At 34.3% G+C, this 17,112-nt stretch overlaps 1 protein-coding gene across 1 annotated transcript in view; it reads left to right on the top strand.

The window, feature by feature from the left end:
- Positions 1-17,112, top strand: part of ARFGEF1 (ADP-ribosylation factor guanine nucleotide-exchange factor 1 (brefeldin A-inhibited)) — a 105,337-nt gene that overhangs the window by 18,965 nt on the left and 69,260 nt on the right. The window contains exons 7-12 of the mRNA XM_011976488.1: positions 6,034-6,209; positions 7,376-7,509; positions 11,571-11,805; positions 16,050-16,149; positions 16,265-16,404; positions 16,517-16,625. Of these exons, the coding sequence (XP_011831878.1) occupies positions 6,034-6,209; positions 7,376-7,509; positions 11,571-11,805; positions 16,050-16,149; positions 16,265-16,404; positions 16,517-16,625 (894 nt within the window). The remainder of the gene's footprint in view (positions 1-6,033; positions 6,210-7,375; positions 7,510-11,570; positions 11,806-16,049; positions 16,150-16,264; positions 16,405-16,516; positions 16,626-17,112) is intronic.

The raw sequence follows: 17,112 nt of genomic DNA, 5'->3' as shown, positions 1-17,112 counted from the left end.
TATATCCATTCACATCCATTTGTATTTCATCCTATCACTGGACCATAATTTATTTAAATAATCTGCTGTTAATACTAGGATTTAGATGATTTCCAGGTTTTTGCTTTTTATAAACATTGCTGTGATACACATTCTTACTATAGACATCTTTTTGCACTTTTGGATAAATTATAAAGAAGGAATAGCTTGATCAAGGTGTATAAATATTTAAAAATTTGTATATAGTGCTATAATGTCACTGTAATGTTGGTATTTATTGTATTGTTTTAATTTTCATTTGATTATTTGCAGGGTCAAAACATAGGCAATTATTTTTATAGGTCAAACATTGGCAATTTTGTATATTTCAACTGAACATCATTGGACTACTTATCCTTTTTTGAATTACTATTCTTGTCTTTCGCATATTTTTCCTTGTCTTTCTTTTGTTCTTATTTTCAAGAGTTCTTCATACTAAGAAATTATTCCTTGTTCAATGTATTGTAAATATTTTTTCTACTCGGTCTTTGTTTTGTTTGAACCTTTGCTTATATTATTTTCTTTTTCTTTTTTCTGTTTTTTGTTTTTGAGATGAAATCTTGCTCTGTCGTCCATGCTGGAGTGCAATGGCAAGATCTTGGCTCACTGCAACCTCTGCCTCTCAGGTTCAAGCAGTTCTCCTGCCTCAGCCTCCCGAGTAGCTGGGATTACAGGTGCACACCACCATGCCTGGCTAATTTTTGTATTTTTTTTTTAGTAGAGACGGGGTTTCACCATGTTGGCCAGGCTGGTCTTGAACTCCTGACTTTGTGATCCACCCGCCTTGGCCTCCCAGGGTGCTGGGATTACAGGCGTGAGCCACTGCACATACTTGACCACAAAAAAAAATTTTTAAGATTATCTTTTTGTTTGTGGTTTCTGTTTTTGTCTTGCTTAAAATGGATTTTACCACCCTAAGATTATAAAATACACTACGATACCTTTTTCGAATACTTTGTTTTTATTTTTTGACTTTAGCTCTTTAATTCATCTCAGATTTATTTTTCTGTATGGTGTGAAATTGTATAGCTAATTATAACCTATGGAAATAATCATTTCTCAATTAATTTGAAATGAAAATTTTATCCTAAATGGTTCTGTTTTTTGAGTTTTCTGTACGGTTGTAATGAGCCACTTGTCTGTTCCTAACCAGTGTTGAATTATGTAAAATAGTTTGGCTTTATAGTATATTTTGATTTTTATAGTGCAAGGCCTCCCTCTTCAATTTTTTTCTTTAGTTTTTAATTTTTATATTCTATGGTATCAATTTTTAAAATATCTATTAAATGTGGTTTTTTTTAGATGAACTTTAGAACCACTTTATTAAGTTCAAAAATGAAAGCTTACTTAGTAATTCAAATTGTAATGTGCTTATAAATTAACTTGGGAAGATAATATCTTCTTTGCAACAATATCGAGTCTTTTTCTCCAGAAACATGAAAAGTTCATTTAGTCAAGTCTTTCATATCATTCAGGAAAGTTTTATTGTTTTCTTCCTTTGGCTCTTGCACATTTTTTGTTAAATTATTTCTATATTTTTGGTTTAGTTTTGATAATATTTTGGTTGATTCCTTTCTTCTCTATTACCTAATTTAATTGGAATATAGAAAAATTCTTGTTTTTCCATATTTATCTCCTACTTGGTCACCTTCTGAACTCGTATTATTTCTAAAAGTTTTTCATTTGGCTATTTTTTCTAAGTGAATAATGATATTTTTGTCTTTGTCTCTTCCTTTACAGCATTTATACCTTATTTTTGTTTGTTTTTTTCTGTTACATTACATTGGCTAGAACCTCCAGAAAATGTTGAATAGTGTTAATGTTGGCAAGGATCTTCTTTTTTTTTTTTTTTAAACATTATTGCTATATTTCACCATTAAATTTGATGATTGCTTTTGTTTTTGGAGGATACTCTTTATCAAATTAAGTAAGTTTTCTTGTTTGTAGTTTATTAAAAGATACGTTTATCTTTTGTACATACATGACTGTGTGTGCATGGGTATGAATTTAACTTGTTTTTTAAATCAGGAGTAGCAGGGTTTTTTTATGCCTTTTCATCATTCTAGAAATATTTTCTTTGTTGTTGTCATTAATTATTCTTCATCCTTTCTGTTGTTTTCCACATCTCACGCTATACAGATGTTGAATATTCTAGATCATGTCCTTGATTGCTGTTGCAATCTTCTCTAATTTCCATCATTTTGTCTTAGGGTTTTACATTCAATGAGAATGTTACAAGGGTTTTTCCACTTTGCAAATATTTTTTAGTAATATCCATTCTACCGCTTTTTCCAGTGTAGTTTTTATTTCAGTAATGTTTTCATCCCTAAGAACCCCGTTTTTCTCTGAGCTGCTTTTTTTAATAGCACTTTGCTCTTGTGTATTATTGCAACATTCCTTCACTTATCACTGACTGTACTAACTGTAACTGTCCCAGCTGTGAAATCTAATTCCCCATTTGCTCAGATTGCTGTCCTTTGTCTTCACTTTTGAGCTGTAAACTTTATGTTTTTGCCTATTTGTAGAAAGAGAAGCTAGATTTGATCAGTCTACTTTTAGTAATTGTGTATATGTTTTTTCTGTTTCTTGTGAGGCCTTCCTTTCCAAAATTAATGAGGTGACTGTGGTCCAAAGGCAGACCTCATTTCTAAGCTGAGAGCAAAGAAGCAGTTACCTCCCTTGAGCAGGGTGGCTCTAGTGACCCTTGGGCTGTGTAGGCCCGTATCATTCACCATGTTGTCAACACAAACCAAAGTCAAGTGAAACTTGGGATGAATGCTATACACTTTTTATATATTCTACACTGAGGGAGATCTTCACACTTGTTGATTTGTTCTCACTCTCCCACCCTTGCCAGGGAATCTTAGGCTGGCATCATTCAGAAATGGCTTTAATTGGAAATAATTAAGTAGAAACAGAGTAGGAGCCTAGAACCTTAGTTGGTTTTCCCTCTGTGTTTATTGCAGCATTCCCAGTTAGCTGAGATACTGCTCTCCTTTCCTGATCTACTTGTTCTGTTAGGAGACCTACTAAACAATCTACTTTAATTAGCAGGCAGTGATCAAATATAGTCTAGATAATCATTGGCTGTGGTCAGCTCTATTGATAGACATTGGCATGGTTCCCCAAGCTCTTTGATTTGCGTCTTCCCTTCTACCTCATAGCACTTTGCCATTCTAGGCTTTGAAGTCTTTAGAACCCAAGTGGTAAAACAATCATATCTCTCAGGTAGGCCTATTCTTTGCATATGTTCAGTCATAAGCAATAAATTAAATAGCTTTTCTTTTGATCTCAACCTACTTTCTAGGAATTCCTCAAAGTTTATGATCCAGTGATATGCTTCTTAGTTTATCAGCGTTATTAAAAGTACATCTCTTGTTTATATGGTTTTTTTTTGTAATTTCAGTGGGATTTGTCAAAGGAGAAGGTAAATTGGTAGGCTCAATTCACTGCCTTGAAAGTAGAAGTTTGCGTCTATGTTTAAAGGATAATTAGAGGAAAAAACATGAGACAGTAGTAATATCCAACTGTATTAAGTGCTTCCTGTATATCCCAAATGATTTTATATGCTTGTATTTATTCATTTACTCTTCCCTCAAACACTGGGGTGTTTAGGTACTATTACTATCCCCTCTTTACAAATGAGAAAAGTGAAGCAATGAGTGATTATTCCTTTCAAAGAAATGACAAAGTGAAGATTTCAGCCCACAGGGGTGTGGCTTCAAAGTCTAAAAAGAAAATAAGGAAATGTTTTCAGTTTCTTTGAGAAATTTCTTGAGATGGAAAGGAGGAAAGTAATATCAAAGAATATTGAGTATTCATTTGAGAAATTTAATAAAAAGAGGGAAGAAAATGGACAAGAACTGAGGTGTAGCAAGAGGCGAAGGAAGATTTTATGTGTGTGTGAGAAAATATTTGAATGTTTATTGGATAATGGGGAAGTTCCAGTTGTGTGCACAAAATTGAAAAACCAATGTTAAAATACTTAGTGGAGGACGATACTGTTGAAGGCAAGAAGAGATGTATTTTTGTGGTGCTGCAAGAGACAGTGTGGGAGCCTATGTTAAATTACCTGATTTTTAGCTAAGTAGTAGGTGGAAGTCATTTGTTAATGGGAGGTGGGGAGAATCATAGGAAGAGATGTAATTGGGTACAGAGAGAATAAGTTTTGGAATAAGTACTCTGGGGAATGAGATAGGAACTCAGTTTCTAATAATCATTGTTTGTTTTTTTTTTTTCTAAGTCTTTCCACAGTCTTTACATATGTAAGCATTCTTTTTAAAAAAATTTTTTTTGTAGCGATGGTGTCTCACTGTGTTGCCCAGGCTGATCTTGAGCTCCTGACCTCAAGTAATCCTCCCATCTTGGCCTCCCAGAGTACTGGGGTTATAGGCATGAGCCACTGTGCCTGGCCTATGCATTCTTTATATATGTAATATATAAAAGCTATAGTGGTATTTAGCGCATCAAATATTAGCATATTAAAGCTCCAAAAGTCCTCTAAGAAAGCATCTGTTTTGTATAACAGTTTTCATAATGTATTTTATTACTGAATATATTTTTCATTTTATACTTATTAATACAAAACTTGCTTTGGAATTATCCAGGGTTTTTTGTTGTTGTTGTTTTTTGAGATGGCGTCTAGCTCTGACAGGCTAGAGTGCAGTGGTGGTATCTTGGCATACTGCAACCTCCACCTCCCGGGTTCAAGTGATTCTCCTGCCTCAGCCTCCCGGGTAGCTGGGAATACAGGCGCCTGCCACCATGCCTGGCTTTTTTTTGTATTTTTAGTACAGACGAGGTTTCACCATGTTGGCCAGGCTAGTCTCCAACTCCTGACCTCATGATCCACCTGCCTCGGCCTCCCAAAGTGCTGGGATTACAGGGGGGAGCCACTGCACCCAGGCTATCCAGTTTCATCTATTCCAGGGTGTTCTGATTTGGAGAGGAGAAAGCAACTTCTGGATAGGGGAACCAGAAGCTGCTACTCTTTTCGTATTACTTGAGTCACTCAAAGTTGGAGACATGTTATCAATTAGTAACAAAATTAGTAATAACTACCACTTACTGAGTACCAGTTTTATTCTTTATGTCTTGTATCTGTGTTTTGGTGGTTCCTCATAGACCTTATTATTTCTGTTACTTAGGAAGAAACCCAGGCAAACACAGATGAAATAATTTACCCAATTAACTGGTGAAGACATGATTGAAATACGGGTCGTTAAAAATATTTCAGAATCTGTGTTCTTTATAGTACAGCTTGTGTCTCTCATACTATCTTATAGTTTTCTTTCAATTGGTAGCATGAAAGAGTTTCATTATACCTAGAGTAGTTCTGGAACTTGGTATTATTTTCATTATCTCTGTTTATTCTACCATAAGTCATTTGTTTCTGTTTGTATTAATTACAAGTATGATCACTCAAAGTGACCTAGTGAAAAATTTTCAGTGGTGTAGGTCATTATTTCCCTGGCTGTGTTCCAGAGAACATAGAGTGTTAGATATTCATAGGAATTCTAAAAACGGGAAGGGGGCTTATGGTAAAATAAATTTTGGAAACACTACACACTGTATATACTTGGAGAGTTTTGTACATACTAGCATCTTAAAGGCTATAATAAAGAAACCTATTTCCCAGCATTTCCTGAACTAATTTGACAATGAGATATTTTTTCGAGGAATTTGTGTTCACATCTCAAGTCATTAGCATTCATCAAAACCCAGTTCAGTAAATGCTAATATAGACTAAAAGTAAGCTTCTGTTTTGGCACATCCTGGTTAGCCTTTCATCAGCTAAGTGTGTTTCATTGCCAGAGCAACTTAAGGATTGTATTTGGAAGTATGCCAGATGCATACTTATTTAGTAGTAAGTATGCTAACCTTTAAATGGTGCCAATACATATTTTACTTCACATTGCTTTCCTGCCACTGTTTCATTTTAAGTACTGTATGCTTTTTAAATACACTTCGGTTAAGTCAGATATATTTGCATGGTTTTTATTCTTATCATTTTAGATATGGGAGAAGGGACTGCTATAAATGCAAGCGCAGATGGCAACATTGGAACGATAGAGGATGGTAGTGACAGTGAAAATATTCAAGCAAATGGAATTCCAGGAACACCAATTTCTGTTGCATATACACCATCCTTACCTGATGATAGATTGTCAGTCTCTTCCAATGATACTCAGGTATAAATGGAGGGGTGGGGAGGGGGAGAAATCCTGTTAATCTTACAAATTTATAGGCTGCCACCACCTTGTCATGAGTATTTTCAGCTGATGCTGCTGCCTGATTTTATTTAGTTTGGGGAAATAAGACAATTGGGTTTTTTTTTTCCTTCATTTATATAAATTACAGCGATTTTTTTCCCCTTCATATTTTGATAGTTATATTTCCAACTTTAAGGTATGTCTCATCTATATTTACATCTTCTCCACACCCATCTACGAATTGAATTAACATTTAATAAGAACATTCTTATTACATATTCACAAGATAATTCCGGAATGGGTGGAATATTCCTAATCTGAAATTCAAAATGCTCCAAATCCAAAACTTTTTGAGTGCCAAGATGACACTCAAAGGTCATACACAAAGGAAATGCTTATTGGAGAATTCCACATTTTGGATTTTGGGGTTAGTATGCTCAATCGGTATAATGCAGATAGTCCAAAATCCAAAAAAATCTGAAACCCAAAACACTTCTGGTCCCAAGCATTTCAGGTAACTCAACCTGTGTTGCATGGTGAGAAAACTTTTAGAAATTTAGGGAACTTCACCTTAACCTTTGTTTAGGGCTGCAAAGAAATCAGTACCTTGGTAATGACAGGTTCTTTTCCTCCTTCCTACCCTATATTCTGTATGTAAAAATCTGCCTTTTTAGGTAAAGGAGTCCTACACTAAGTGTCCCATATTTAGGAGTAGGTTTTCTTGACTTGGTTGACCTTCAGTTTATGTTTGCCCACAGTAAGACAAAAAATAAAATAGGACAAAAGCATGAAACAGTCAATGACAGGTAGTATGGAGTATAATTTAGTCTTTGGATAGGATCTTGTCAGGCATGATGTTATCAGTTTTTTTGTCAGTAATAGTATGAACTGGGTAAATTTTAAGAGTTTATTTGGTTTATTCATAAGGAATATTTTTAAAGTGCATTTTTAAAGGTATTTATTGTTGGGTGTGGTCCGTGGAGTATAAAAGAAAAACAATGTGGCAGATTCCCTCATCTGGTTCCCCTTCCAATAGTGGGGGAATCTCCACCTGTTAGTGAATTGAATGAAATACAGTAGAAGGCTGAAATAATTTTACACTGGCAAATATCTCTAAAATTTTCATGGTGTGTTAACTTGTTTAGGAATCTGGAAATTCTTCAGGACCTTCACCTGGTGCTAAGTTTTCCCACATTTTACAAAAGGATGCCTTTCTAGTATTCAGGTCATTGTGTAAACTGTCAATGAAACCACTGTCAGATGGACCGCCAGATCCAAAGTAAGTTATTAACTGTTTTGCCTGACAAATAGAGGTTTTTAGGCTTGAAAGTTACTGTTAAGGTAATGTTTGGATTTTCTTTTGTTCTTTTTGTCCTATAGAACCATAAAAAAAATTGGGTGGAGGGGAGGTATTTTACGTTTAAGAAAAAAGTATTGAAAAACAATTCAAAACTGCTGGAGTAGATAACTTACACTATTTCCTAAAGGGTATGTGACTTATACTATTTTCTAAAAACAAAAAGTTTCAACATTGCTGGAATAGATAACTTATGCTATTTCCTAAAGGGTATGACAGCATTCTAGAATAGTGCCTGGTGCATAGGAGGGGCTCAGTAAGTGTTATCAAATGAATGAATTAGTGAATTCTTATTTCCATATAAGTAACTTTGGAGCTAATGTAACCCTGTATCCCAGTCCTAGGTTTCTAAAAACTGTCAGTCAAAAGGTAATAAAACCTAAAAGATCTTAAAAGTTGTAATGAAAGATAATGCATATTCATTAAGGTCTGACAAAATGCCCTAGGATGATCTCTTTCTCTATTGGGATCAGGAAGAACTTTGAGTTAGGAGCCACTTGTCTAATTTTCATGAAATATGTTAGCTTAAACCCTAGGAAAGTGCCATTTTTGTAAGTCGTAAATGGTCAGGTATCTCTCATATGATTCAAATGTAACTAATTACTCTTGAGATTGAGTTTGGAAGTTATATGAGTTGCCCGCCTCTCTAATACTGCAGCATGATGTATTGCAGTATGACAATTTTAGAACTTTCTGGAGAAAGAAACCTTGGAGCAGACCATAACTTTAAGAAAGGGATATTGAAATAGAGATGTAAGGCAACAGTACTTCAATTAAAAAAAATTCTATAGAGTGTTTCAGTTTCTAAGTGCCAACTGAGCAGACCAGAGACAGTTGCTGTGAAAACTTCATACATATCTGGAAACTCCATTTGTTATATTTGTTTAATTTTGTCAGATTGTACCAGTTCAGGGAGAAACATCCTTTAGACCCAGAAGCCTAAAATCATAAAATCTCTTTTAAGACCCAAACCCTAAGTCAGAAATGAACATTCAAAAATCTCATTAAAAAATCGACAGTTTTGAATTTTAAAAAGTCTCATTCAAAAATCAGCAGTTTTAACATCTCATTCTGAATCAGTGAAGACCTACTTTAAGAAAGAGATAAGATTTGGTATTATTGCTGAAGGCCATTTTTGCCATGCTTTAAAAATATTATTGACCATTAAAGCCTCAGATGCTTTTTTCCAAATCAAATGTAAAAATTGTGATTTGAAAGAATGCTAGAAACAGAAAAGAAGAAATTCTTTAAAATGCTGACAATGAAAAGGACACAAAGGAAAATAATATGAATTTTGAGGAGTACTTGGGGTAGGGAAGAGTTTTTCCCTGAAAAAAGAGTGATCTGATTTTGAAAACATGCAATCTTTAATGTTACAAAGGATTCTTAAGAGGAATAATGTAAATTAACAAGCCTTATAGTTAGTGGGTTTAAACCAAATATTAGGAAATTTTGTTTGAAGACCTTGTTGACTTGACTATCAGGGTCGTTAAACAATGGAATTGAATACTGAATACACCCTTATAAGCTATTCTTTTTCCAAAAGAATATGTAGTTTTCTGTCTTTAATGATTTTTTTTTTCTTTTTTGGCCAAAAGTCAAGCTTTTGTAGTTACATAATTTTCTTTTTTTTTTTTGGTCTTTGCTCCCCTTTATATTTTCTGGTCTTGCTAAAATGATGATCCAGGAAATGTTCTTATTTAAGCCTGAATCATAATTTGAAACTACCCCATGAAAAACTGCAGACCTGATATTTCCAGACTCTTTTGCCTTTCAGAAGTATAACTTATTGTGTCATAAGACAGTTGTCTAATCATTTCTTCATTCATTATTGCCGTGTACACAGTAGGTATTTAATAAATGGATGAATACAAGAATAAATCCATTTTTTATAGCATGTACAGTATACAAGATATTTTATTAAATGTTGGGAATACAAATATAAAACATACTTAGAAAAAACATTGTTATAGAATGGTAAGCTGCAGGATTTAATTACAGTAGGAATTGAGCATAATAGGTGACAAATGTGAGCTAGAATAGGAAGTAGTATTTAAGCCTTGGAAGACTAGAACAGGGAGGGGAGATGGTGGGTTAATTTGTAGTTCCCTGTAGCTATTTGAAGTCTTAGTTCTCGCTGTCTCTAACTTGATTTGTCTAAGCATTTTTTTGGTAATTATGTATTTGCTGCACATATTTTTAGATTCAAAGGAAGATTCAGGGCAATGGCCATCTTAGGAACATGACTGTGTAATAATGAGCCATAATATTATTGGCTTCAGTTTTATTTCAGAGAAAGTAGTATTTTTTTGTGATACCCATTTACGTGAAATTAGCAATTCCTTATTAGATTTATGTAGCTTCTTGAATTACTTGACACTTATAACCATAAAATTTTTCAGGTGGAAATCAAGGGCAGTTAAGTTTACTATATAGTGTAAATATGACTGAAAGTAGCATTTGGGCTGCTTTTTTTTTTTTTTTTTTTTTTTTTTTTTTTTTTTTTTTTGAAAAAGAACCATCTGCTAGAGCATTTTGGTGTGTTCTGCATTTGAAATGTTGCCTGGGATCAATGTCCTTGGTCTGTTGGGCTTAAGAGATCAGTTTCAATGGAAGGAAAATTGTGTTTGCAAAATCAAATAATTAAAACACTAGGTAGTGATCAGAAGCATGCCACAGTATATTGACTGGGAAAAAAATTAAAAGTTTTAAGCCAAAAACTACTTTTTTAGCTTTTCATTACAAAATTATTTAGAATAAGTTGCTAAGCTATTTTAAGTTTGTATTTTTATTTTATTTTATTATTATTTTTTGTACACGGAGTCTCACTCTGTCACCCAGGCTGGAGTACAGTGGTGTGATCTCAGCTCACTGCAACCTCCACCTCCCAGGTTCAAGTGATTCTCCTGTCTCAGCTTCCCGAGTAGCTGGGATTACAGGTGCCCACCACCACACTTGGCTAATTTTGTATTTTTAGTAGTGACGGGGTTTCACCATGTTGGCCAGGCTGGTCTCAAATTCCTGACCTCAAGTGATCCACCTGCCTCAGCCTCCCAAAGTGCTGGGATTACAGGCATGAGCCACCATGCCTGGCCTTAAAGTTTTTAATTGTTCTGAATACCTCTATATTTATTTCAAAAGAAAAAAAAATCTTTAAGTGGTTACTGAAAAAGTAAGCTTGAATTAGTACTGTCACTTGTTAATGCAACCAAAACTTTTTTATTATTGTTTAGGATTTCTGAGTAGCATAAGCAGAAAAAAGTCCATTGGAACGGTTGTGTATTAATACTAAATATGGCATTTAATCTGAGAAGTTGCTGGTGATTTGTAAGGAGAAGAATGGTTGTGAAAGAAAGGAACACAGCATATATCTTCAATGGTTTTTTTTCTTTTCCAGTAAAACAATGGGTTGATGTTAAATATTTGTGAATATTTTTTTTCTTTTTAAAAAGTTTGTGGGCTGGGCGCAGTGGCTCACGCCTGTAATCCCAGCACTTTGCGGGGCCAAGGTGGGTGGATCACGAGGTCAGGAGATCAAGACCATCTTGACTAACACTGTGAAACCCCATCTCTACTAAAAATACAAAAAATTAGCTGGGTGTGGTGGTGGGCACCTGTAGTCCCAGCTACCTGGGAGGCTGAGGCAGAAGAATCACTTGAACCCGGGAGTTGGAGGTTGTAATGAGCTGAGATCACTGCACTCCAGCCTTGGTGACAGAACAAGACTCTGTCTCAAAATAAATAAATAAATTTTAAAAGTTTGTGAAATTATAAATACATGGTTCAAGGGAACATCAGTGAAAGCACCTGTTGTTAGTGGCTGAGTTGTTCATGTACTATACTTTTTTTATGTTACAGAATTTTCTCTTCCTCTCCATTTACAAAGTTTATGAAATGTGTATCTGGAAATATTTTTGGAACAACTTGTTATTACTATAATGCCAACCTTGTTCATATATTGTGCCTTCTTTTTTACATTTTAGGTCTCATGAACTCCGATCCAAGATTCTTTCATTGCAGTTACTTCTATCCATTCTGCAGAATGCAGGACCTGTTTTCAGGACAAATGAGATGTTTATTAATGCTATTAAGCAGTATCTTTGTGTTGCACTCTCAAAAAATGGAGTCTCTTCTGTTCCAGAGGTTTTCGAGCTTTCTCTTTCTATATTTCTTACTTTGTTGTCAAATTTCAAAACACATCTGAAGATGCAAATTGAGGTACGTTTTGCATTTAGGCATTGAAATATAATATTACTATTGGATATTTCATTTGTTTCACATTAAATCAGATTTGAATACACTGGAAAGGTCTCCAGAATGTGAAATAATTTTTGTATATTGCCATGCACTTCTGTTTTTTCATTCACCTGTTCAACTAACATGTGCCAACGAAGTACTAGGCACTGGATAAGCACTAAGAATGCAAAATGAAATAAGATGCAGCTGCTGTCCTCAAGGAACTTGTACTAGTTGAATAAATGGTTCTTGCTCTCTTGAATTAATTTGGTCCTCACAATAGCTTTGCCATTGTCTATGTGGTATATTATAATACATTTGTTTATCTTAAAAGAAGGTTCCAAATATATACTGCATCGCCATTATTTTAAACCATTTATAAGTATTAGGCATTTTAAAAGATGTGATTGAGGGGCATTATATTTTGGGGTTCTGTTTTAGAATATTTGAAAAAAATTAATATTTGCTTTGTACTTTTTTTTTTTAATGTATATATTCCTAAAGTTTTCTCCCAGGATCTTTGGAAATAGAATAACAATCATGTGGTTCTAAAATATTGTCAGAGAATTAGTAGAACTAAATTAGGGATTTTTTTAATCGTGTCTGCATGTGTTGTGCAAGTGTACCAGTTTCTTTCTTTTTTTTTTTTTTTTGGAGATGGAGTTTCCCTCTTGTTGCCCAGGCTGGAGCGTAGTGGCGCGATCCCCACTCACCACAACCTCCGCCTACTGAGTTCAAGTGATTCTCCTGCCTCAGCCTCCTGAGTAGCTGGGATTACAGGCGTGTGCCACCATTCCTGGATAATTTTGTATTTTTAGTAGAGGCAGGGTTTCTCCATATTGGTCATGTTGGTCTCAAACTCCTGACCTCAGGTGATCTGCCTGCATCTGCCTCCCAAAGTGCTGGGATTATAGGCGTGAGCCACTGCACCCGGGCTTAAGTGGTTTTTCTTTTTTTGGAAGGTGTACCAGTTTCTGATTTTTTTGTTTTCATCTTCAAATAAAACTTAAAATAGTTCTTATGTTTTACCAATTTAATGAATGCTTTTTTCAATTTGTTATTTGTTGAAATGTTGTTTTGGTTGTGATGTTGTATGTTTTAAGAATACTCATTTTTATGTTGTCAGTTTTTACCTTCATATTATGTTTGATATACAGGTTATATTTTAATTTTTGTTTATTTTATATTTAATCCTAACTCAAGACTCATAATTCACTAGCTTGATAGAAAGGATAAATTATTTTTCCAGAATTTCACGATGGCTAAAATAGTCATCCTTTAATGTTAATGTTCTGTAATAGCTATCAAGATTGATTTAGAACATTGTTACGAGAATGAAACAGAATTAGGCCTTGGCATTTTAAGTGAAAAGCTTTTTAATTTGGGCCATAGTTTTGGACGGGAAACCATTTTTGGTGCCTATATGATATGTGATGTCAAGTTTTAAGAGTTTGCCATATGTCTGTTAAAATGATACAAGGCATTTAACTAGGAAGAGTTGCCATTTTTAGATCGTTTTTTCCCCCATTATCTGTAGGAACTACAAATAAAAGACAGTTAAAAAACGTTTGGAACTTTTGCTTTTGTAAAAAAACCAGAAGTCTTCCATTTGATGATGAGACATTTAAGTTGGCATTAGAAAATTTTGTAATACTTTATGTAGCCAATTACAGATTTTTTTGGACACTGAGATTCTGCTTTTGTAGTACTGTTTACAGATCTAGATGTCAAAAATTATTTAAGTTGAGATTACTATTTTTGCACAGCAAATTCGACTTGGCAAAAATGAATTTGAAAGGAAAAACTTTTAAGAAATTTCTTGTCAATTTGTAGATGGTAGATTCTCATTACAAAATTATTGTAATATTCTAATTTTTAAAATTTAGGTTTATTTCACTCCTTACTGTCCCTCAGGGGGAGATAATGAGGATAAAATGAGATAAATATAGATATACTTTCAAAAATGTTAAACACACTCAAATTAAAAATGAGTTGAACGCCAGGTACAGTGGCTCACGCCTGTAATCCCAGCACTTTGGGAGGCCGAGGCGGGTGGATCACCTGAGGTCGGGAGTTTGAGACTAGCCTGACCAACATGGAGAAACTCCATCTCTACTAAAAATACAAAATTAGCCGGGTGTGGTGGTGCATGCCTGTAATCCCAGCTGCTTGGGAGGCTGAGACAGGACAATCGCTTGAACCTGGGAGGCGGAGGTTGCAGTGAGCCAAGATCGTGCCATTGCACTCCAGCCTGGTCAACAAGAGTGAAACTCCATCTCAAAAAACAAAACAAAACAAAACAAAAACACCTGAACGTGGAGAAAGCCCAGCTATGAAAACCTAAATTTGCAAAACAAAATTAAGATTGTTGTTACATGAAGATTCATTTTATGAGAATATTCACTTCAGAGTTTCTGTGATGTGATTTTTTCATGGGCCTTAAATTATATATCTATTCCAGAAATTACAGTTTATGTACAACTTTTCAGGAAAACATATGTGAAGACAGCATACTTAAGACAGAGCTGTTGTTCCACATACATACATTATAGGTGCTCAATAAATCATTAAAAGGTTGATTTTTTTAGAGCCCCTATTACGATAGGCATAGTATCTTATATTACGGCAATAGGCTTTTGCTTATTAGTGCAATTTGATAAACCGTAGATAACAGCTAAAATTTTTTCTTTCCTCTCTCTTCCAGTCTATGTTATTTATTTCGTTAATCAGAGAATCCCAAAAGTTTTTGATTCATGGCACTGTTAGAGTCTGACTTCTCATGAAAGTTGCACTTAGGCCAGAGGAATACCTCCAGTTCTATGTTCTATTTATTAAGCAGGCAGGGCCAAACAACTTAATGGATATTTGTCTTCACAGCCTACTATCTATTTCAAAGACAATAGTCTGCATAAAGTAAAAGAAAAATAATGTTTTTATTTTATTCTTAACCACACTTACTTACCACTGGGATGTGTGTGCCTATTACAGACTGCACACAGCTTCTTAGATCTTGGGATTGAACACTGTCCCCCTCATTCCTGTACTTCATTGATTTTCGTTCAGTACTTGGTTTTTTGTCATAGCAATGACCAAAACCCAGCTTTGCAGAGATAATGATGTCATTGAAGGGAATGTAGTGTTATCTAATTGAAACCATGAGCAGTCTTTCGAGGTATCCAACAGATGTATCTCCCTCTGAATTTTGCCTCAGAATTTTTTCATGGCACCCTCATGAGTTTGCTACAGCATTCTGGGGTACCCTGATGCAGTTTTTAGGAATTATGGCCATGTTGCCATAAATATTTATTGAACACCTACTATGTGCTCTGCAATGTGGACGTGATTCTTATCAAGAAAGACCTGGTCATTACTGTCTTCAAGCTTACAGTCTATAGGAGATACTGATATTAAATAAGTAAATAGAAGTATGCTGAGTTTTGTGAAAGAAAATCACATTACAGGGGTACCTAATCCAGTTAGGGGGAGATACTATAAATGTGATTTTCTGGATTCATAATGCATATGTTTCATAAATGTTAACATGTTGTTTTTTTCAGTCATTCCTTCTTAAAGTCACTTTTATAGAATACATTTAAATGTGAAAATTCTTATCTGTTAAATTGAAATTTATCTCATTAGGTTGATTAACTCATTGCTTGATTATTTGGTGTAAAGAGTAGTGAGAAATAGTTCATATGTAGTTTTCAAACAGTAGAGGTTTTCACTTTCGTGAGTAATTAGAAAAATAAAACCGTATGAGACTTAGATTGTTTTTATTGTGTTCATTAGAGTACCAGTTACATTTAAATCTATGAACAGTTAGGCCTCTCAGTACTAGAATGTCTCTGAAAAATATAACTGATGAACAGAAGTATAAATTATGCTTTTCGAGGGTGATTAAAAAAGCATAAGTTATATTCTGTAAAAGGGTTCAAGAAATTATCACCTGGAGGAACTCTAAATCTTTGCATATTTCTTTTGTAGCAGCTCTGTTGAGAACAAAATACAACAATGTGAATTGCAGTACTGATAACTAGAAGGGCAAGTTTAAGTCACTTACCCAAGATATTTTAGTCCTGAGGTTTCAGAGATGGAACTCAAAAGGAGTTGAACTCCATAGGAGCCTGGGTGCTAATATCTGCTCTACAGCTTTGGGATGTTTAAAAAGGGATCACACATATGAATTATAAACAGTATTTTAAACAGAAGTTTTCTCCTAATCACAGGTGTTCTTTAAAGAAATTTTCTTATACATTTTGGAAACTTCTACCAGCTCATTTGATCACAAATGGATGGTTATTCAAACACTGACGAGGATTTGTGCAGGTATTTTAAATTACCCTCCTTTTTACTATCCCTTTCTTATTATTAGATATTTAAAAGGCCAAATGTACTCACATCCTAGATGTACTTTGTTGAAATTAATGTTATATTGTTACAGATGCTCAGAGTGTAGTGGATATTTATGTAAACTATGACTGTGACTTAAATGCGGCCAATATATTTGAAAGACTAGTAAATGATCTATCAAAAATTGCTCAAGGAAGGGGCAGTCAAGAACTTGGTATGAGTAATGTTCAGGTAAGAACTTTAAAAACATTTTCAAATTTAAACTTTACCAGGAAAGAGTCATGTATTTTCCTTAAAAGACCTTTTTTAAAAAAAAAAAATGTATTTTTGAATTACTTTGTAGGAATTGAGCCTGAGGAAAAAAGGTTTAGAATGCTTAGTGTCGATTTTGAAGTGTATGGTTGAATGGAGTAAGGATCAGTATGTGAATCCCAACTCTCAGACAACTCTTGGTAAGGTGATATTTTGAGTTGTAATTCTTTGTCATTTTAAGTGAATAATACTTTGCAGGATAGTTGCAGATGCTGTTAAACCAATTTCATGACATATTTATTCATTTAACTGATGAGGAAGCATTCTCTGTGAGTTAAATAACTAGCTTTAAAATTGTGAAAGTTTTAACTTTAATTATCCAAGCTATTTTTTTCTGAATCTTCTTAGAAATATTTTGATTATGTAAAATGAAGCATATTTATGCAACTTTCTTGTATTATAATTATAGAGGAAACGTATAAAAGGCAGTATGTTTTAAGAAGGTTGAATTGTTCATCTGTGTTTGATGTTTACCCTCACTCAGAGAAAAACTCATAGCTGCAGGGCTACACTGGTGTTATCGAAAACAATTCCTCATGAGGAATGAGCTGAGAGCAGAAATCCAGTGGATACTCAGCACTGCAACTGCAAAAAGAACTCCTCCTAATGGTGCAGACTATACACGTA

This window comes from Mandrillus leucophaeus, unplaced genomic scaffold (genome assembly GCF_000951045.1).
Source record: "Mandrillus leucophaeus isolate KB7577 unplaced genomic scaffold, Mleu.le_1.0 Scaffold167, whole genome shotgun sequence".
NCBI classification, from domain to species: Eukaryota; Metazoa; Chordata; class Mammalia; order Primates; family Cercopithecidae; genus Mandrillus; species Mandrillus leucophaeus.
This window is presented reverse-complemented; position numbering and strand designations above follow the sequence as displayed.